The sequence below is a fragment of the Papio anubis genome, chromosome 7, assembly GCF_008728515.1.
Source record: "Papio anubis isolate 15944 chromosome 7, Panubis1.0, whole genome shotgun sequence".
Classification (NCBI taxonomy): Eukaryota; Metazoa; Chordata; class Mammalia; order Primates; family Cercopithecidae; genus Papio; species Papio anubis.
Genome location: NC_044982.1, coordinates 51,550,299 through 51,573,242, shown reverse-complemented (window position 1 = coordinate 51,573,242; position 22,944 = coordinate 51,550,299). Strand labels below are relative to the sequence as shown.

At 40.3% G+C, this 22,944-nt stretch overlaps 1 protein-coding gene across 5 annotated transcripts in view; it reads right to left on the bottom strand.

Annotated features, from left to right (window-relative positions):
- Positions 1-4,598: 4,598 nt before the first annotated feature.
- Positions 4,599-22,944, bottom strand: part of WDHD1 (WD repeat and HMG-box DNA binding protein 1) — an 84,588-nt gene continuing 66,242 nt past the window's right edge. For 4 of the 5 annotated variants that reach the window (XM_009211573.4, XM_009211575.4, XM_021941241.2 and 1 more), the window contains 8 exons: positions 20,497-20,717; positions 20,283-20,398; positions 20,043-20,096; positions 15,374-15,417; positions 14,819-14,989; positions 13,171-13,301; positions 8,593-8,731; positions 4,599-6,265 (listed from right to left, as the gene is read on the bottom strand). In XM_009211573.4, the coding sequence (XP_009209837.1) occupies positions 6,065-6,265; positions 8,593-8,731; positions 13,171-13,301; positions 14,819-14,989; positions 15,374-15,417; positions 20,043-20,096; positions 20,283-20,398; positions 20,497-20,717 (1,077 nt within the window). In that variant the 3' untranslated portion in view covers positions 4,599-6,064. The remainder of the gene's footprint in view (positions 6,266-8,592; positions 8,732-13,170; positions 13,302-14,818; positions 14,990-15,373; positions 15,418-20,042; positions 20,097-20,282; positions 20,399-20,496; positions 20,718-22,944) is intronic. The other variant, XM_009211574.4, reaches the window with a different exon arrangement.

Sequence of the window (22,944 nt, the reverse complement as noted above, 5' to 3'; positions counted from 1 at the left end):
ATGTTATAACATGTATCAGTACTTCACTTCTTTTTGTTATCAAATAACATTTATCCATTCATCAGTTGACATTTGGGTTGTTTCTACTTTTTAGCTATCAGGGAAAACGGTGTATGAATATTCATCTATGTTTTCATGTGGATACACAATTTCATTGATTTTGGGCTTATAGCTAGCTGTGGAATTGCCAGTTAACCTTTTGAGGAACTGGTAATGGCACCATTTTACATTCCTACCAGCAACTTATAAGGGTTCCTATTTCTCCATATCCTCACTAACATTTGTTATTGTCCATCTTTCTGATTATGGCCTTATAGCCATCCTAGTGGTAGTAGGTGTGAAGTGTTATCTGTTTGTTTGTTTGTTTGTTTGTTTTCCTTAGAGACAGTCTCACTATGTTGCCCGGGCTAGAACACTACTGTTCACAGGCACAATCATAGTACACTGAGGCCTTGAACTCCACACTTCCAGTAATCTTCCCACCTCAGTGGCCTGAGTAGCTGGGACTACAGGTATGTACCTGTGTGCCCAGCTTCTTTGTGGTTTTTGATTTGCATTTTCCTGATGACTAAACATACTGAGCATCTTTTCATGCGCTTATTGGCCACTGGAATGCAATGGTGCAATCATAGCTTACTGCCGCCTCGAATTCCTGGGCTTTAGGCATTCTCCTGCCTCAGTCTCCTGAGTAGCTGGGACTACAGGCATGCACCACCATGCCCAGATAATTTTTACAATTTTTTTGTGGAGACGAAGTCGAACTTCTGGGCTCACACAATCTCCTACCTCAGAGTTCTCAAAGTGCTGGGATTATAGGTGTGAGCCACTGTACTTGGCTATCACTTTCTTGATGGTGTTCCCTGAAACATCAAAATTTTTAATTTTGATGTTGACTTCATCTTTTCTCGTTGATTGTACTTCTGGTGTCATATTTAAAGTCACAAAGATTTACATCTGTTTTCTTCTAAGGGTCTTAATAGTTTCAGCTCTTACATTTAGGTCTTGATTCACTATATGGTGTGAGGTATGGCTCCAACTTCTTTGGGATGTGTCTACATGTCCAGCATCATTTGTGGAAAAGACTATCCTTTTTCCATTAAATTTTCCTGGCACTCTTGTTAAAAATCAATTAATTGTAAATGAGAGGGTCTATTTCTGGATTCTCCATTCTATTCCATTAATCTTTATGTCTATTCTTATGCCAGTACCACTGTCTTTATAGTAAGTTTTGAAAGTGGAAAGTGTGAATCCTCCAACTTACTCTACTTTTTCAAGAGTGTTTTGGCTATTCTGGGTCCCTTGAATCTCCTTATCAATTTTAGGACCAGCTTGTCAATTTCTGCAAAGAAGCCAGCTGTGGTTTTGATAGGGATTTCATTAAATCTATAAATAAGTTTAGGGAGTATGATCATGTTAACAGTATTAAGTCTTCTGGTCCATAACCGTGAGATGGCTTTCAATTTATTTAGGTCTTCTTTTATGTCTTTCAACAATGTTTTATAGTTTTCAAAGTGTAAGTTTTGTACTTATTTTGTTAAATTTATTCCTAAATGTTTTATTCTTTGTTATCATAAATGTCTCAATTTTAATAAGCTTTGCTTTTGTAGGTACCTGTTCATTTCATTAAAGTCTTCCAATTTGTTGTCATAAAATTGTTTGTAATACCTTGAGTCAGTGTTCAACCAAAAAATAGAACTGGTAGGAAATATATGTAAGATTTCTTGCAATGAACTGGCTCACATAATTATGGGGGCTGGCACAGCAAGTCTAAAACCCTAAATCCACAGGCCAGACCTTCAGGATTGGCAGGCTAGAAGCCTTGGGCATGAGCTGAAGTTGCTACCTACAGGTATAATTTCCTCTTTTTTCTCAGGGGAGCCTCAGTTTTGCTCTTATGGCCTTTGAACTGATTAAATCAGGCCCATACAGATGATCTAGGATATTCTCTCTTCCTCAAATTCAACTGATCATGAACTTTAATATCCATAAAATAACATATAAGTCAGTATTTGATTGAATATTGGTGACTCTCGCTTAGCCAATTTGACACACAAAACTGACTACAAGCTTCTTTTTCGTATCTGTATCATTTGTAGTTAATAAATCTCTTTTCATTCCTAAGATCATTTTTTGTGCTTTTCTCACCATGATCAATGTAATATGAATATTAACGAGTGTAACTCTGTCTTCCTTACTTTATATAATAGATATCAAAGACTTATGATTGATTACTAACTTAAAATCATAAGGTACTTTAAACTGTGTCTTAAGTATAAAATGTTTTCACATAATTGTGATTTTAGGCCAAAGACCGGGTTCCAGATGTGGCTAGAAGAAAATATAAGTAATATTTTGTCTGACAATCCTGACTTTTCAGATGAAGCAGACATAATTTTTCTAATTCATTAATCTATCAAAAGACCAACTTTTGGCTTTTTTTATTCCATTATGTTTATTTTCTATTCCATCAGATTTTGTCCTTTATAATACAGTCCCAAAGTGGGTAGAAATTACTGTCAATCCCAGAATACCACCTTCTACCCATTCTGGCACAGGCCATCCTTCAAATTTTAACCTTGGGGCTGGGTGCGGTGGCTCATGCCTGTAATCCCAGCACTTTGGAAGGCTGAGGTGGGCAGACCATTTGAGGTCAGGAGTTTGAGACCAGCTGGCCTACAGGGGGAAACCCTGTCTCTATGAAAAACACAAAAATTAGCTGGGCGTGGTGGCGTGCACCTGTAATCCAAGCTACTCAGGAAGTTGAGGCCAGAGAATCACTTGAACCCAAAAGGCAGAGGCTGCAGTGAACCAAGATCATGCCACTGTACTTCAACCTGGGCAAGAGAGAGACTGTCTCAAACAAACACACACAGGAGTTTGAGACCAGCCTGGGCAACATGGTGAAACCCCATCTATTTAAAAAAAAAATACAAAAACTAGCCAGGTGTGGTGGCATGCACCTACACTCCCAGCTACTTGGGGCTGAAGCAGGAGGATCACCTGAGCCTAGGGAGGTCAAGGCTACAATGAGTTGTGATTGTGCCACTGCACTTCAGCCTCGGTGACAGAGAAAGGCTCTGTCTGAAAAAACAAAAAACAAAAAAAACCCCGTATCTCTAATAATTAAAAACAATGCATGATTCTTGAATGGATCCTAAACTGGGGGTAAAAATGGCTAACAGCACTTTGAGGGAAATTTTATTATAAAATACAGGCTATGTAATAACATCATCTGTTAAATTTCTTTGGAGTAATTATGGTATTGTAATTATGCAGAAGAAAATCTTTGTTCTTAGGGTACATGCTGAGTACTGAGGGATGAAGTATATGCATATTTCAAATGGTTCAGAAAAAATCCTGTCTATAAAACATACATGGTAAAATGTCAACAATAAGACGAACTAGAGGAAGGATATACGGGTGTTTACTGTCAAATTTCAAATTTTCTGTAGGTTTGAGAGATTCAAGATGAAAACCTGGGGGAAAATTATATATTCTGATAATAAAACAGATGGGAAACAAAGAGGGCCCATAAGACCAACAGTCACTGATTAATTCTATATGAATGGGCCTCATCCTTTTGTCCAAAGGGACTACCTGGCATCTGTTCCATGTTAGTGACAGTGACTCACTCCAGGCTGCTAAACAGATATGGGAGGCTACAGATTATAGCACAGTCCCCAGAGTTGCACATAACCCCAGTGCCTATTCACTTGCTCTCTGAAATAAATCTGTAAAGTAACCTCCTCCTCCGAGTTTTTGCTTTTGGAGAATAAAATTAAGATTATGTCAATTTTCTTTTTTTTTTTTTTTTTTTGAGACGGAGTCTCACTGTGTCTCCCAGGCTGGAGTACAGTGGCGTGATCTCGGCTCACTGCAAGCTCCGCCTCCCGGGTTCACGCCATTCTCCTGCCTCAGCCTCCCAAGTAGCTGGGACTACAGGCGCCCGCCACCACGCCCGGCTAGTTTTTTGTATTTTTAGTAGAGACGGGGTTTCACCATGTTAGCCAGGATAGTCTCAATCTCCTGACCTCGTGATCCACCCGCCTCGGCCTCCCAAAGTGCTGGGATTACAGGCTTGAGCCACTGCGCCCGGCCAGATTATGTCAATTTTCTATAGTATACAATAAGCTCAAGTAGGCAGTATTATTGATACGATGATTAATATATTAATTTATTTCCATTTTCACTTTCATACTATTCAGTCCCAATTCTCTGGAAAAAAAAAAAAAAAAAAAAAACACTGGAAAAAAACAGGTTTACTATTATATAGCAGAGAAATAAGGATAACGTTTCTTGGTTTCAAAGTTCGATTTGTAAGTTAAACTGAGTCAACACAAAAACCTTCCTTCAGCCAAATAAAAGTAGGGAATTAAAAACCCTTTTGCAAATTCTTGGTATTATCAGGTTGCTATGAATCTGAAATACACAGAGATTATAACCTTAAGCATTAAGCTGACACAAAAGTAATCGCGGTTTTTGCCACTGAAATGGCAAAACTGCATTTACTTTTGTACCAACCTGGTATTATAAACTATATACAAAGCAAGTTGAGGAACCAAAAACAAAATAAATGTCTACAAACATGCTTTCCAATGTACTATAAACAAACCTTTACTTAAGCTCTTGAAATCAAAATTAGTTTGTATAGTATTCAGACCTAATAACAAAGCAAGATGAAATAACAGCATCCTCATTATCAGAATAGTAACTTTTATATAAAAGATTACTATGTGTCAGAAACTAAGTGCTTTCATTTCATTTAATTCTGGTAACAAGGAGGGAACAAAGGCTAGAAATTGGGTCACCAGCCTAACATGACCCAACTATTAGTAGTAGGTAGAGAAGTGGGTCTTTGAACCTAGGTAGTCTGGCTTTGGAATCTGTGCTCACAACCACTGTGCTATCATGTCTCTGATATCAGCTACTAATTAAAAAATCAAAAATGTATGTCTTCCTAACCTTAATCATCATGGGATAAGGAATATTCTTGGCTCCTTTATGTCTAAATTTTCAACATACTTTTTCCCTTTCAACCTATTACTACCCTCAATTTTGAGTCAGCTGATTTTATGTGATTCTTTCCCTCCCACCCTCAGTACACTGCCTTTTATGTGGCTGCATTTGTATTAGCCTCTGCTTAGAACAACCAAAAATGTATGAAATGATGAAACCTTGTTTGTTCAATATAAAAGAAGAGTTAAATACTTCCCGTAACTTTGGTCTCTTATCAAGCCTTCAAAGACTTGCTCAGGAAAGTACTGTTGATGTTGATAACCAGAGTATCCCACCAGGAGCACATGATGCCTTGGACTGCAATATTGTCACAGCAGTGTCTTCAGTTCTTCTCTACTGTGTATAATGTGGAGCAAGATGAGGGTGGTGGCAGAAATTATGGTAGTAAATATAAGATATATTTTCTAGAAATATATACATTTCATGGAAAGAAAATATTAAGACCATATCAAGACAAATATACAAATGAGAAAGTTACATTTATCTCAAAAAAATCCAGGCTATACAAACAGACAACTGAAAGCCACACAGGAAGAAATTTCCAAAAAAAAAGTCTCACCTACAAGATTATTTACATGTTTAGGGCCAATATTATTAAAATATGTGGTCCCCTAGGTCTAGTAGAAACATATAGAGTAGTCTATGCTAACACACTTGGGAAGAGGACTATTGTCCTTCCTTGTACATGACAAAAAACAAATGAACCAAACCCCTAGAAGGTATCAATGCACAGAGGTTTTAATACCTTGGCTTTAATGATTTTTCAAGGTAAGAAACAAATTCAAATTGGTTGTGGCTTCAACTCAGTAGTTACAATCACAATGCATCTCTGAAAGGCCCTGCATTTGGAGACAGAGTAACCTGCAAATATGATAGTTTTTACATATGCCCTGTTACCTACACCGATGTAATTACTACATTATCTTATAAAGACAAACAGTTGCTTCAAACTCTTTAAAAAATATATAATGAGTTTTCCAAAGACTCAAGTCTATATTCAAAGATGAGTAAAAAAAATCCATTACTTTCCTAGGGTCACTTTCTTCCTTTACTCCTGCTTAAATGCAAAAGCTGATAGTTTCTGATTTGTAGAAAAATCTAAAGGTTTCTGCTTTTTAGGCAAATTCAGATTCTCTTTTGTTTTTTCTTCCTGGTTTTCTGTTTCATCGCTTTCGTCAACCACACGGTTTCGCTTCTTTGCTTCAGCTCCATCACTTGCCCTTTCTCCTTTGGCTTTGTTAGCCCATGCCTTTGTAAAATAGCAGGGGTGAAAAGAAAATATTTTTAGGAAATAACAAATAAGAAGTAAATGATTTATTTACTTTTCCAGGTAATATTTTTATATATCAAGCAAAATAATTAGCACTTGAATTAAGTGTTCTCATTGTTAACAAATCTTTTATTACTTAAATGCAGAGCACATTAAACATTTGTACTACTTTTATATCTCAATCTAAGCTTTGCTTATATTAATCATATAGTTGCAAAATACTATAATTACAGTACTATTTAAAAATGAAACTTTTTATTCTAAGATAATTGCAGTTTCACATGCAGTTGTATGAAATAATACAGAAAGATCCTGTGTAGCCTTGACCCAGTTTTCCCCAGTGGTAACATTTTGCAAAACTATAGTCCAACAATCACAACTATAGGGAACTGACATTGAAACAATCCCATTTTACTTCTATCATTTGGGTGTATGTATGTACAGTCAAAATACAGAACCGCTTCCCCAAGCCCCAACTCCGACTCCAACCCCTGGCAACCACTACTCTATTCTCCATCCTGATCATGTTATCATTTCAGGAATGTTATATAAAGGAGTATATATTCTTTGGGGTTTGGTTTTTATTCACTTAGCAAGAGCCAGATAAGGTCCACTCATTTCATCTGTCTCTTAAATCTCTTTTAATCTATAAGAGTTCCCCGCTCCTACTTTATTTCCCTGGCCATTTCAAGGGCTCTTCAAGCTGTAGAATTTCTCACATTAACAAACTGGATTTAAGTAAATGTTTACGGTTTACCTTAAGAACATTGATTACATTTTTAAGTATTCAAAAACACAATCACAGCCTTTGCCAAATCTCTTCCTTTTTTGCAGTGTAAGGTCTTATTTATTTAGATGCCATTTTATCGAACAACAAATGAGAAACATAAAATTGTAAATGAGGTTCTAAATGATGCTAAAGGTGTTTAGACCAGTTTCTGGCTTCTTCATTACACAACACCATTTTCATAAAACCCAATTTACCAAAGCAACTATCTATGTTACTAGGTGCCTGTGCTGCGCCCTGCCATTCCTGGGGAAGTGAAACCTGAGGATTTAACTGGTACACCACACACATTCCTTCCACTTCTAACACAGAAATTGCTCCTTCCTTCCTTCACATGGCAGAAGTTCATGAGAAGCAAGCCAGACACCTGTCCTAATTGCCATGTCAAAGGCTGGAACAGAACACCAGTCTTTTTCCCAAAAGGAATAGTCTCATGGAGTATCCAATGTGTAAGTAGATAGAATTTCTAAAAATTCTGCTTGCAAGAACCCTAAAGTAGTATTCAAAAAATGTGAATTCATTTTTACTTATTAATTTTTTTTCCCCCTTGAGACATGGTCTCACTCGGTCACCCATGCTGGAGTGCAGTAGCACAATCACGGCTCACTGCAGCCTTGACCTCCTGGGCTCAAGTAAGTGATCTTCCCACCTCAGCCTCCTGAGTAACTGGGATTACAGATGTGTGCCACCATGCCAGGCTAATTTTTAAATTTGTTGTAGAGATGGGGTATCACTATGTTGTCTAGGCTGGTCTCAAACTCCTGGGTTCAACAGATCCTCCTGCCTTGGCCTCCCAAAGCTAGGATTATAGGCTTGAGCCAATGAACTCAGCTTGACACTTTTGATTTTTAACAAATGTATCTTTTCTTGGGGTATCCTCCTAACTTAAAACATACAGGAACTTACAGAAATTAAAACAGTAAACTGTCAAAAAATTAATCATCCAGGCTGGGCAACACAGTGAGAGCTTATCTCTACAGAAAAAAAAAAAAAAAAAAAAAAAAGAGGACAATTGCTTCAGCCCAGGAGGTCGAGGTAGTAGTGAGCTGTGATCACACCAAGACACTCCTGCCTGGATGAAAAAACAAGACCTGCCTCAAACAAAAACAAAACAAAAAACCTATCACCATTACATAATAATTACTACCTATCCATATTACAACATATACGACAAACTCTTTCAAAAAAAGTTTGGTGGATGTATTCAATTTCCAAAAACAGAAAAAGGTTTTTCCTTTTTTTTTTTCTTAAAGTTATCATGATTGTTATTATCATCGTTGTTATTATTATTAGAGATTATTATTATTATTATTATTATTATTATTGTTAGAGATGAGGTCTCATTATGTTGCCCAGGCTGATCACAAACTGCTGAGCTCAAGTGATCCTCCCGCCTTGGCCTCCCAATGTGCTAGGATTACAGGCGTAAGACACCACACTCGGCCAAAAGGCATTTCTATAATAATTTTTTAAATCTGGGAATTCACTAACATCTCAATCTTGGCACAATTATCCTTACCTTTCTTTCTTCAGTTGACAATACTCTAAACCGAATCATTCCTTCTTTTATTATGTCTGCTTCATCTGAAAAGTCAGGATTGTCAGACAAAATGTTACTTCTATTTTCTTCTAGCCACATCTGGAACCCAGTCTTTGGCCTAAAATCACAATTATGTGAAAATATTTTATACTTAATACAGAGTTAAATCTTTGACATCTATCATGTAAAATAAGGAAGACACAGTTACACTCGTTAATATTCATATTATGCTTTTTTTTTTTTTGAGACGGAGTCTCACTCTGTCACCCAGGCTGGAGTGCAATGGTGCGATCTCAGCTCACTGCAACCTCCGCCTCCTGAGTTCAAGCGATTCTCCTGCCTCAGCCTCCCAAGTAGCTGGAATTACAGGCATGCGCCACTACATCCGGCAAATTTTATATATGGGGTTTCACCATGTTGGTCAGGCTGGTCTCATACTCCTGACCTCAAGCGATCTGCCCACCTTGGCTTCCCAAAGTGCTGGGATTACAGGCATAAGCCACTGTGACTGGCCTCATATTACTTTAAACTGCCTAGAGACTGCAGGATCAATGAACTGGAAAATCCTTTGTAAGGTAAATTCAAAAGGATCACTCACATTTGTATTTTCCAAGTGTAGCAACCATGAACTCTGTACTTTCAACTTTTTAATGAATGTTGACAGGCTCAAGGTCTCTAACCTCACTTAGCCCTTGTGGCCTGGTAAAATTCTTCCACATGTCCTTGGTATGCTCTTTTTCTATTTCCCCAAACCAGCTATTTGAATTCCTCACTACTTTTCTCAAGTCCCTTTCCCATCGCCTCACCCTTGCTCTCAGAGCTGACCTGCATCAGCATTAGGTGAAGCATGGACACAGCACATTTGTACATTTCATTAGATTCCACTCATGACATAAATTGTCTTTAAGTTACACAAATGAAGGTTTAATGCAAATATTTAACATTTACTGATCACTTACTATCTACTAGGCACTATTTTAAAAGCTTTATGTATAATACCTCATTTAAATGACAATAACACTATGAGATAGATACAATTATTATCTCCATTCCATAAGTAAGAAAAGGGAGGCTCAGAGAGGTGAAATAACTTACCCCAGGTTACACAAACAGTAAAACTCAGACCTGGGATTCAACAACCAGGCAATTTGACTCCAGAGTCTATGGTTTCGGGCGCGGTGGCTCAAGCCTGTAATCCCAGCACTTTGGGAGGCCGAGACGGGCGGATCACGAGGTCAGGAGATCGAGACCATCCTGGTTAACACAGTGAAACCCCATCTCTACTAAAAAAATACAAAAAACTAGCCGGGCGTGGTGGCGGGCGCCTGTAGTCCCAGCTACTCGGGAGGCTGAGGCAGGAGAATGGCATGAACCCGGGAGGTGGAGCTTGCAGTGAGCTGAGATCCGGCCATTGCACTCCAGCCTGGGCGAAATAGCGAGACTCTGTCTCAAAAAAAAAAAAAAAAGAGTCTATGGTTTTGTTTTTTTACATAGACAGAGTCTTGCTCTTTCCCCCAGGCTGGAGTGCAGTGGCTCCATTTCAGCTCACTGCAACCTCCACCATCTGGGTTCATGTGATTCTCCTGCCTCAGCCTCCCGAAGAGCTGGGACTATAGGCACGCACCACCACACCTAGCTAATTTTTGTATTTTTAGTAGAAACAGGGTTTCACCATATTGGCCAGGCAGGTCTCGAACTCCTGACCTCGTGATCCGCCCGCCTCAGCCTCCCAAAGTGCTAGGATTACAGGTGTGAGCCGCTGTGCCTGGCCCAGAGTCTCTTATGTTTAACTCACCAGTTATACGCCCCTGACTAGGATGAACCTAAACGAATCCTAAATAACAAGTCTAAACGTTTTTTAATTTTATTTATTTATTTATTTTTTTGAGACAGAGTCCCGCTCTCTTGCCCAGGCTGGAGTGCAGTGGTGTGATCTCGGCTCACTGCAAGCTCTGCCTTCCGGGTTCACGCCATTCTCCTGCCTCAGCCTCCTGAGTAGTTGGGACTACAGGCTCCCGCCACCACTCCCAGCTAATTTTTTGTATTTTTAGTAGAGACGGGGTTTCACCGTGTTAGCCAGGATGGTCTTGATCTCCTGACCTCGTGATCCGCCCATCTCGGCCTCCCAAAGTGCTAGGATTACAGGCTTGAGCCATCGCACCTGGCCTAAACTTTTTAAGGTTAAAAAAATTGTATTAAAAAATTACTAATATGACCATAACCACTTGCTCTAATTTCTGAAAATATGCAAATTTTAAGTAATCTTAACATAAACCGATTTCCAGAAAAATAACAGAACAAATCAAAACAAGTAAAAATCAAGGTATAACAAAGGTTCTTGAATTTCCAAAAATTAATGAAGACCCATTTTAATGAAACTTGGAGCAATGTCACAAATCTATCTGACAGCCTGCAATCTTCTGCTTCTAAACAGCTATTTTAAAAAAGAAAACCAAACTTCAACATTTCTTTCTTTTTTTGTTTTTTAAAGAGGTGTGAGTCTCACTATGTTGCCCAGGCTGGCCGCAAACTTCTGGGCTTAAGCAACCCTTCTGCCTCAACCTTCTAAGTAGCTGGGACTAAAAGAGTGCACAGCCACCTGGCTAAAATTGGACATTTCTGATTTAGTATATCAACATCTGTGAAAAATATTAGTTTTAATAGTCGTAATTCCTTAAAATTTCAAAAAGTAAGTTTTATGTATAACCGATAGTATGAAAAATTAAATTATCAATCTTCTTTGTTGTTGTTTCAAGAGACAGGGTCTTGCTTTGTCGCCCAGGCTGGAGTGCAGTGGTATAATCAGCTCACTGCCACCTCAAATTCCTGGGCTCAAGCAATCCTCCCACCTCAGACTTCCAAGTAGCTGGGACTACAGGCACGTGGCACCACACCTGGCTGATTTTAAAACTTTTGGTAGAGACGGGGTCTCCCTACATTGCCCAGGCTGGTTTCAATCTCCTGGGCTGAAGCTATCTGACCACATTGGCCTTCCAAAGTGTTAGGCTTGGCCAGGTGTGGTGGCTCACACCTGTAATCCAAGCACTTTGGGAAGCTGAGGTGGGCAGATCACTTGAGGCCAAGAGTTTGAGACCAGCCTGGTCAATGTGGCAAAACTCCATCTCTGCCAAAAAATAACAAAATTAGCAGGCATGGTGGCACACACCTGTAATCCCAGCTACTCAGGAGGCTGAGGCATGATAATCGCTTGAACCCAGGAGATGGAGGTTGCAGTGAGCTGAGATTGCACCAGTGCGCTCCAGCCCTGGTGACAGAGCAAGACTGTCTCAAAAAAAGCATTAGGCGGGTCAGGCATGGTGACTCACAACTGTAATTCCTGTGCTTAGGCGGGTGGGGCATGGTGACTCACAACTGTAATTCCTGTGCTTTGGAAGGCCAAGGCGGGTGGATCCCCTGAGGTCAGGAGTTCAAGACCAGCCTGACCAACATGGAGAAACCACGTCTCTACTAAAAATACAAAATTAGAAGGGTGTAGAGGCACATGCCTGTAATCCCAGCTACTCAGGAGACTGAGGCAAGAGAATCACTTGAACCCGGAGGCAGAGGTTGTGGTGAGCCGAGATTGTGCCACTGCACTGCAGTCTGGGCAACAAGAGCAAAAAAAAAAAGTTAGGCTGAAAAAAAAGCATGAGCCACTACGCCCGGCCTATCAATTTTCTTAAATAAAATTTTCATTGTTTAAGACCTAAATTAAATTCAGAACAAAACAGGAAATGTGAAAACCACAGCCACTCCCTCAAACTAAACTGGTTCACATAAAGTTATCAGGAAAATAAGATACACTTTATTTTATTATTATTTTTCTCCCTGGACTGCTCAGCATGAGAAAAATAAGATATATTATGGCAAAAATGAAATTGTGACTATTCTTTTCTTTTTGTTTTTTCTGAGAAGGAGTCTCACTCTGTCACGTAGACTAGAGTGCAGTGGCGCAATCTTGGCTCACTGCAGCCTCCATCTCCTGGGTTCAAGCAATTCTCCTGCCTCAGCCTCCTGAGTGCCCAGCCACTATAAAGAAGTTCTTTATGTAGTAATAGAAAATAAGCTGCAAAAGCTATTGTTAAGTGAAAAAAGTAAGGTACAGAATAATGTGTGAAACAAAAAATAGACAAATAGGTATTTGCACATAAACAGAATAATTTTGGAGAGCTCCACAAGAAACTTGTTGCAGTGGTTGTTTTTGGAGACAGAAACTAGTTGGATGAAACTACTTATTAACACACTTCTTTTTGTATCTTTTGTTGTTTCTTCCCATTAAACTATTTAAAAACAAACAAAAAAAATTATAAAATATATCCCAATAAAATATATCTACCATTTAAAAATATACAATTTACTAAAGCATATTTTAATAAATATTGTAAATAGACATTAATATCTGTGGCTTCCTTAAAGCCACAAGTGTCCAGAATGCCCACTACCAATGCCAATGTATTATTTGTATTAAGGAATAACAGCACTGCATAATTTTGTATTGCTACTACTGTATACTTTTTATACTTGGTCACTGCATGCTAAATTTCTCTATGTACTGACCTTTGGTTTTCAGTGTTTTGAGGACATATAGCTGGGGTTTCAGATAATACATTTTTAGGATTTTCTTCTTTCACTTCCTCAGTTTTATTAGTTTGAGAATTTCTTTTCTGGAAATAGGATGCTGCAGATGCCTATAAAAACAAATGTGAACACTGCAATAACATCTAGTATAATTTTATGTTTTATAAGCAAGTTCCGAAAAATGTGAAGAAACATCTATAATTACTGATAATTCTTATACTAACACGTGAAATCTTGAGTTCTTAGTTGTAAATAAATAGGCAAACACATGCAAAACCAAAAAAGTATACTTCAGATTCCATGTTTTCTTTTTTTCTTTTTTTTTTTTTTTTGAGACGGACTCTCACTCTGTTGCCCAGGCTGGAGTGCAGTGGCGCGATCTCGGCTCACTGCAACCTCCGCCCTGAGTTCAAGCGGTTCTCCTGCCTCAGCCTCCCAAGTAGCTGGAATTACAGGCGCCTGCCACCCTCCCGGCTAATTTTTTGTATTTGTAGTACAGACAGAGTTTCACCATCTTGGCCAGGCAGGTCTTCAACTCCTGACCTCGTGTGATCCATCCGCCTCGGCCTCCCAAAGTGCTGGCATTACAGGCGTGAGCCACTACGCCTGGCCTAAATTCCATGTTTTCTAAGTGAATACAATTATATGAAATAGAAAAGATAAACAATAGATCTATTTTACTGATGACAAATCCGGGATCAAATACTTATGAGAGTGGAAAAATCAGGATTCAGAACAAGGAAAAATTAGGGCCATGTACAGTATCAGTCACTATTAAATAATAGTAACTAATAGTAAATATTTACTATGAATAATAGTAAATAAGAATATACATCAGAACTATCTGGGTGATTTTAATAAAAATACAGATAAATGTCTGAGCTTCTGGGGTCTGAGTAAATACATTTTAAAAAAGTGATTCTATAAAAACAAGGAGCGGGGCAGGACAGGCTGGGTGTGGTGGCTCATGCCTGTAATCCCAGCACTTTGGGAGGCTGAGGTAGGTGGATCACTTGAGGCCAGGAGTTCGAGACCAGTCTGGCCATCATGCTGAAACCCCATCTCTACTAAAAATACCAAAATTAGCTGGGCGTGGTGACAGGCCCGTGTAATCCCAGCTACTCAGGAGGCTGAGGCATGAGAATTGCTTGAACCCAGGAGACAGAGGCTGCAGCGAGCTGAGATCCTGACACTGCACTCCAGCCAGCCTGGGTAACAGAGTGAGCCTCTGTCTCAAAAAAGACAGGGAGAGCAGGATAGTGGTCATGGAAGTCAGAATCTGCTACAAAGTGTGTAACAACTCATGAGGCAGAAGAGGGAGTGATTCTGAAGCAAAAACACAACTGTTTTGGGGTTTGTTTTTTTCAGATGGGGTATCTCTTATAGTTTCCCAGACTGGACTCAAACTCCTGGGCTCAAGTGATCCTCCCACCTCAGCCTCCTGAGTAGCTGGGACTACAGGTGTGTGCCACTGTGCCCAGGTGCAAAAACAGAATTGAACCCACTTCCCTAACAAGACAATTGTAAACAATCATAACCTCCTATCCTATATCTGAAACAGTGAACAAAACTGAAGACAAACAGATCCCATGCTGTTTACTGCAGATGAGGGTAGCTGAAACAGTACCTGCTTAGGCTTCGGCTTTGGAATCAGAGGCTTTATAATGGGAGACTTTTCATTATTTGTAGTTCGATTAAGTGCAGTGGATTTCTTGGATGATTTGCCCATATTGTCTAAAATATTAGTTGAACGTGCTGAATTCATTGACATGGCTGGTTCTTTGGAACTGGCTGATACCTAAACAGCAAACTAGTGTTAGCACTTTATGTTTAAAGAAGGAAAATATCCCAAGAGACTTATTTTTTCTTAAAATTTCTGTTAAGTTTGTATTGCCATCTCATCTTTAGAACTAAATACATTTGGTACAATCCAAATTAAGAATGATACATATATTCCCAAATATCACATCCCCAAGAAAGACAGAGGTATCTTTCAAAACCATAGGTACTTAGAAGGTAAGTGGAAAAGACAACTCTCAGCCCAAGTGCTGCTTTCTTCTGTTTCCACACAGATCAGTCTTTCATGCCTCCAAGTCTGGGGAGAGTCATCTCATCATTTGGAAATACTTCTTTGTATAGAAATGTATTTAAATAATATAAAACATCACTTGGAAGACTTTACCTTAAAGGGATTTACTCGTCCTTGGCTGCTAAAGGTAACTGCACCTTTCACAAAAAAGAAACCCTTGCTTAATAATGGTAGAAAATAGATGACTTCTGACATCTATAATACTAGACAGAATATTTTAATCCCCATTAAATGAAAACAAATGTATTTTGCAACTTTTAAAAACTATTGACAGACATCCTTTTTCCTATTTCTAAGCCAAAATAAAAGCTATTAAATGTGAACTATCCCAATGTGGCACTATGAAACATATTCAGTACGTACAGATCTTTTTCTCCTGTTACTGCGGAAGAGGCAGTGGCTAGTCTGAGCTAAGGTTAGTAATCCCTTTACATGTGTTCTGTATCCCATGCCCTCCTGCTTTGTCAGAAAACCTGACCTATCAAGTTTCTTGACAGCCTACATCTTTGACTTTTCCCTATTTATTGGCTCCTAAAGTTTCCCAACTTAAAAAGAAACAAAAACCAAACCTTCTCTACCCTACATTCCTTCCAGTCATCATTTTCTCTCGTCTCCTCCATCCAGCCATTTTTTTTTTTTTTTGAGACAGAGTCTCACTCTTGTTGCCCAAGCGATCTTGGCTCACTGCAACGTCCACCTCTCAGGTTCAGGCAATTCTACTGTCTCAGCATCCCGAGTAGCTGAGATTATAGGCGCCTGCTACCACACCTGGCTAATTTTTGTATTTTTAGTAAAGACAGGGTTTCACCATGTTGGCCAGGCTGGTCTTGAACTCCTGACCTCAGGTGATCCGTCTGCCTCGGCCTCCCACAGTGCTGGGATTACAAGCATGAGCCACTGTGCCCGGTCATCCAGCCAAATTTTTCCAAGAGCTGTTGACACTATTATCATTTCCTCACCACCCATACATTCCTCCATACAATATAGCACTTCCAGCCCTACTACCCTACAGAATCTCCTCTTGCTAAGGTCCTCAATGATCTCTACATGGTCAAATCTGGTGGATACCTGTCAGTCACCTTATTTGCTCTATCAATGGCATCCCACATAGCTGACTGTTCCTTTCTTCTTGATACTTTGTCCTCTCTTGACTTCTGAGATACTGCATTCCCTGACTTAGTTCCTTCCTCTCTGGACCTGTGGACTCACTGTCTTCCAATAGTTGGTTCCTCCTCTTCCTCTACCCGATGCTCAAATGTTGGAGATTCCCTAGTCCTAAGCTCATTTTTCTTCTTGCTTTACATTCTCCCCCAATGCTTGCTTCCCCATGCCCATGGTTTAAATTGCTATACTTATGCCAATGATTTTCACTTTGTATCTCTTGACCAGAATACTTTCCTGAGCTCCTGATTCAAATATCTGTCTTCATGACATTCTACTTACCTTACAGTAATTCATCATCTTCCTCTCTAAATCTGCTTTTCCCTAGTGTTTCCTGACTTAGGAAATGGCACCATCATTCACTCAAGTACTCAAGCCAGTGTTAACAAACTGATCTCTAATTAAGAGCTTTCCTGGCATGGTGGCTTATGCCTGTAATCCCAGCACTTTGGGAGGCTGAGGAGGGAGGACTGCTTGAGCCCAGTTTAAGACCAGCCTGGGTAACATAGGGAGAGACCCTGTCTCTACAAAAACAAAAAACATAACGAAACAAAAAACCCAAACCAAAACAAAACTAGACAGACATGGTGACACATGCCTATGGTCCCAGCTACTTGGGAGGCTGAGGTGGAAAGATCGCTTGGGTCTGGGAGGTTGAGGCTGCAGTGAGTCATAATCATGCTACTGCACTCTAACCTGGGTGACGGAGTCAGACCGTGGGGGAAAAAAAAGAGGAGGGAAGGAGGGAAGAAGGGACAGATGGAGGGAGGGAGGAAAGGAGAGAGGGAGAGAGGGAGAGAGGGAGAGAGGGAGGGAGGGAGGGAGTGAAGGAGGAAAGGAGAGAGGGAGGGAGGGAGGAAGGAAGGAAGGAAGGGAGGAAAGGAGAGAGGGAGGGAGGGAGGGAGGGAGGAACTAACTAACTTTCCAGCTGAGCATGGCCACTTGTGCCTATAATCCCAGAACTTTGGGAGGCTAAGGCAGGAGAGTCGCTTAAGCCCAGGAGTTCCAGACCAGCCTCAGCAACAAAGCGAGCCCCTCTCTCTACAAAAAGTACACACCAAAAATTAACCAAGCATGGTGATGCACAACTGTAGTCATAGCTACCCAGTAGGGTGAGGCAGGAGGATCACTTGAGCACACAAGTTCAAGGCTGTAGTGAGTTAGGACTGCATCAGTGTATTCCAACTCTACTCCAGTCTGAGTGACAAAGCAAGATACCCTGTATCCCCCCATCCCCACAAAACAACAACAACAACAAAAACTTTCCATCTAGCCAATAAAAATTGTTTTATTTATCTTGTTTCTGAAAATACTTTATAGAAGTTTCCCCTTTTTTCTCTCCTGACAGAGTGCTAGCCCCTTGCGGTTTGGTGCCTCCCTGATTCATGAATCACGGAACGCTCAAATTAATCCTGTAAGATTTAAATGTGCTTAAGTTTTTCTTCTATTACAAGAAACTGAGTCATTCTTTATGCCCTGAACTCCTACACGCTCTTCATCATCTTCAGAAATAGCTCTCCAATTCTGCCCATTCTTTCTAACATCACCATCATCACCTTAGCTCAGGCCCTTATTCAGTCTCATTTGGACTGCCTCTGTAGTCTATTTATTTTTTAATTTTTATTTACTTACTCTTCTTCTTATTTTTTTAGATGAAGTCTCACTCTGTCACCCAGGGTGGAGTGCAGTGGCATTATCTCCGCTTACTGCAACCCCCACCTCGTGGATTCAAGCAATTCTGCCTCAGCCTCCCAAGTAGCTGGGATTACAGGCATGATGTTTTTTTTAAATTTTTTTTTATTTTTAAGAGAGATATGGTTTCACCATTTTGGCCAGGCTGGTCTTGAACTCCTGACCTCAAGTGCTCCACCTGCCTTGGCCTCCCAAAGTGCTGAGATTACAGGCGTGAGCCCCCATGCCTGGCCTATTTACTTATTTTTTGATACAGGGTCTTGCTCTGTCACCCAGGCTGGAGTGCAGTGGTACAACCACAGCCTACTGCACCCTCGAACTCCTAGGCTGAAGATATCCTCCTGCACCAGCCTCCCAAATACCTGGGACTACCGGCGTGCACTACCATGCCTGGCTAATATTTTTATTTTTTACTTTTTGTAGAGATAGGGTTTCGTTGTTCCCTAGGCTGGTCTCAAACGTCTGGCCTCAAGTGATCATTCAACCTTGGCCTCCCAAAATGCTGAGTTTACAGACGTGAGCCATCATGCCTGGGTATATCTATTCTTCTTCAAAACAGTGTGCCATGCTATATCTCTGCTTAAAACCTACAACAGTCTCTCAGTGACCTTAAAATAAAGAGCAAAATCCTGACTGCGTGTGGTGGCTCACACCTGTAGGTCCAACACTTTGGGATGTGGAGGTGAGCAAATTGCTTGAGTTTGAGACCAGCCTGGACAACAGAGTGACACCCCATATCTCTATTAAAAAAAAAAAAAAGACCAAAATCCTCAATATGGCTTATACAGATCTGCATGACTTGGCTCCTGCCCATCACTCTAAAACCCTTCAGCACCACTTTCTCTTTGCTCTCTGAGCTTTTCACACCATCCTTTTGCAGTCTTCACTTCACACATACTGTTCCTTAAGTCCAATGCTTCTCTTCGGCTCCTGTTCCCATACACCTTTGCCTCGCTATTATTCATCCTTCAGGTCTCTGCTGTAAATACTCCATGAGGTCTGCCTTGGAGTCCCTACCCATTCTCCACCACTGACTAGATGACAGCTATGTGTTATACGCTCTTTTCATATTCTATATGTTTTTTAAGTTAATTTTTTAAATGAAAGTAACATATGTCCACAGTTTAAAAAGTCAAATGGTATTATAAGGTTTATGCTCCCCACTGACAAAAGGCCAGCAGGGCCCTACTCCAACCTTCTCTATCCCGCAGGCCCACTCCCTGAACGCAACTATTTTCAACTCCTTTTTTTTCTTTTCTTTTCTTTCTTTCTTTTTTTTTGAGATAGAGTCTTACTCCATTGCCTAGGCTGGAGTGCAATGGCACGATCTCAGCTCACTGCAGCCTCCGCCTCCTGAGTTCAAGCGATTCTCCTGCTTCAGCCTCCCGAGTAGCTAGGATTACAGGCACGCACCACCACACCCAGCTAATTTTTGTATTTTTAGTAGAGATGGGGTTTCACCATGTTGGCCAGGCTAGTCTAGAACTCCTGGCCTCGTTATCCGCCCGCCTTTGCCTCCCAAAGTGCTGGGATTACAGGCGTGAGCCACTGCACCTGGCCTTCAATTCCTTTTAACTATTTCTCCAGTATCCTGCATGTTTCCTCAGTGATATCCAGATCTATCTTCCCAGCTGGGCTAAAATAGCATTAAAACAGAGATCAACCATGCGTGTCTGTTTGACTTCTGTATCCACCATTAAGTAAAATGCCTGACACACAATAGGCAGTTTATAAACATTTGTTAAATGACCATAACTTCACAAACAACATCTGAGATTAAAAAAACAAAAACATAAACACACACACACACAAATGGCCTTAAGGGGTAAGGTGTATTTGCGTAGATGTGCCACTTTACAGACAACTTTCAAAATTTCCTTGATATTACAAATTTATAAATATTTCTCACCTGACTTAGCTGAAATATCGGAGGAATTTGTACTTTTGGAAAATGAGCTCTGTCCTACAGATTAAAATAAAGCAATATAATGTAAATAGGGAAAATAAAGTCATCCTCAATATAAAACAACCAGACAGCAAAGAGGTCTGAAAAAAAGTATGAGTATTCAATTTCCCTCAGTTAAGTAAAATGGGAAAAGCCACATCCATGATAGTTCTCATCATTTATAGGCTTGCAAATGTATCTCACCAGGCTTATGTATTTCTGGTTTTTCTTCATCATCAGCTTCTCCACTGTCCTCAGCATCTTCTTCAACTTGATTTCTGAACCTTGGTTGGCTCCACTCTGTAGCAGTATTGCTGTAACTAAGAGAAAATAAGATTATTCAATAAAGAGCTATGTAAAGACCAACTTAACAATCAAGACAGTAAAGGAAAATTCAAACAACTGAATTATTTCTTACCCAGCATTCAGCTTTTTTCTGAAATCTTCTTCTTCTTCTCCCTCTTCCACCTGGGTTGCTGTCAATTCAGCTGCCTTCTCTACAGCCAGTTCACTAAGTTTTTGAGCTAGTATTAATTTCCGAGAGCGAGAAGCATATTTAATGGCTAAATTCACAGCATTTTGAGTCATTAGATCAGCAAGTTCCACACAACGGAATTCCCGCTCCAGTTTACAAGAAAGCTAATCCAAAAAGGGGGGGAGAAAAAGATCAAATCACAACAAGTAAAACTTTTTAAAGATACTGACACTATTAGTAAAACTGAGAAAATAGTTTTCTAGCTACTGTAACTCCCTGATTCTAAGATGCACATTTTTACAAGTTTTAACATCTTTGAAATTGGAATTACAATTAATTACAGTTTGGCAGCATTTTTGTGTCTCCATGGCTTAAATGAATAAAGTAATGGTGCATTATGCCATAAATAGTGGCTTAGATTTGATGAAATATTACATACCACTTTAAGCTACTAATTGCAAGAAAATTAAGAAATTCATTTAAAAAATTCAAGGGGGAGGCTGGGCATGGTGGCTCACGCCTGTAATACCAGTGCCTTGGGAGGCCCAGGTGGGTGGATCATGAGGTCAGGAGTTCGAGATCAGCCTGGCCAACATGACAAAACCCCATCTCTACTAAAAACACAAAAATTAGCCAGGCATGCTGGCGTGCGCCTGTAATCCCAGCTATTCAGGAGGCTGAGGCAGGAGAATCGCTTGAACCCGGGAGGTGGAGGTTGCAGTGAGCCGAGATTGCACCACTACACTCCAGCCTGGGCGACAAAGCGAGACTCTGTCTCAAAAAAAAAAAAAAAAAAAAAAAAGCCAAGGGGACCAGGCGTGGTGGCTCACACCTGTAATCCCAGCACTTTGGAAGGCCAAAGCAGAGGATCGCTAGAGGCCAGGAGTTTGAGACTAGCCTGGGCAACACGGTGAGACACTGTAACTACAAAAAATAAATTAGCTGGGCGTGGTGGCATGCACTTGTAGTCTCAGCTACTCAGGAGCCTGAGACAGGAGGTTCACTTGAGCCCAGGAGGTTGAGGCTGCAGTGAGTCACAATCTTGCCACTGTACTCTAGCCTGGGTGACAGTGAGACTCTGTCTCTAAAAAATACAAAAAAGAAAACCAACAAACTGAGAAAAATTGGTACTTTGAAGATTACTAAGGGTCTCCTAATTCATAGCATATTAGAACTGTTTTCTTACTTATATATTCCATGTCTGATCCATCAGCACAGAAACTTTAGATATTCACCTGGATGTCCTTTTCAAGATTTTTAGTATCATTTATCTATAATCAGTACTTCTTAATCGGGATGGTACACTGCCTCCACTGCCTCAGGGGGCATTTAGAAATAAAAAGGAGGCTGGGCGTGGTGGCTCATGCCTATAATCCCAGCACTCTGGGAGGCCGAGGCGGGTGAATCACAAGGTCAGGAGATCGAGACCATCCTGGCTAACATGGTGAAACCCGTCTCTAGTAAAAATACAAAAGATTAGCCGGGCGTGGTGGCGGGCGCCTGTGGTCCCAGCTACACAGGAGGCTGAGGCAGGAGAATGGCGTGAACCCGGGAGGCAGAGCTTACAGTGAACCGAGATCGCACCACTGCACTCCAGCCTGGGCGACAGAGCGAGACTCCATCTCAAAAAAAAAAGAAAAGAAAAAGCAATAGTTTGGTTTCCACAGTGACTATGCTGAACTAAAGGCATTTGCCCGGGGGCCAGGAATGCTAAAGAAGAACTCACCAATCCCCTCGAAATCCTGGGCTCAAGATATCCTCCTGCCCTGGTATCTTTGATACGAGTCCCCTGGTATTTTTGATATGAGAAACACTGCCACAAGGAAAAGCTCCTCTAAGGCTAAATAGCAAATACATGAAACATATTTCCTTACATGTGTTGTACAAAGTAAAAAGGCTGCTAGTTCCTGGACCACAAGTAACACTTTATCAAAGGAATAAAGCTTATTCTACAATAAAGTTTTCTTAATACCAAAATGAGTTTTCTTAATACCAAACTTAAGGCCATGTTGCATAAAGGTGACAGTAGTGAGTACTACTTTTTGGAGACAAGAGTGGCAATTTGCTCTGTGGTCTCATATACCACTTTGCTCTAAGAACCTTTTTTCTTCAACTTTAAAATTAAAAGTCTGGACCATTCACTCTGTCAACAAATATTAAGGTCTACTATGTGTTAAGCCACCACATCAGTGCCTGGCATACAGCAGTGAGCAGGTCTCTGCTCTCAGGGGCGTAAAGTCTGGTGTAAAACAAATAGAGAAGAAATAATACTATACTCCTCTCCATAAACCAACCACGAGTGGGGACACAAGCACAGGAACTTTAAGACACCCTGCTCCAGAGATAAATGTACTTAAATATTCTAGACATCAAACCTGGCCACTGGTCACA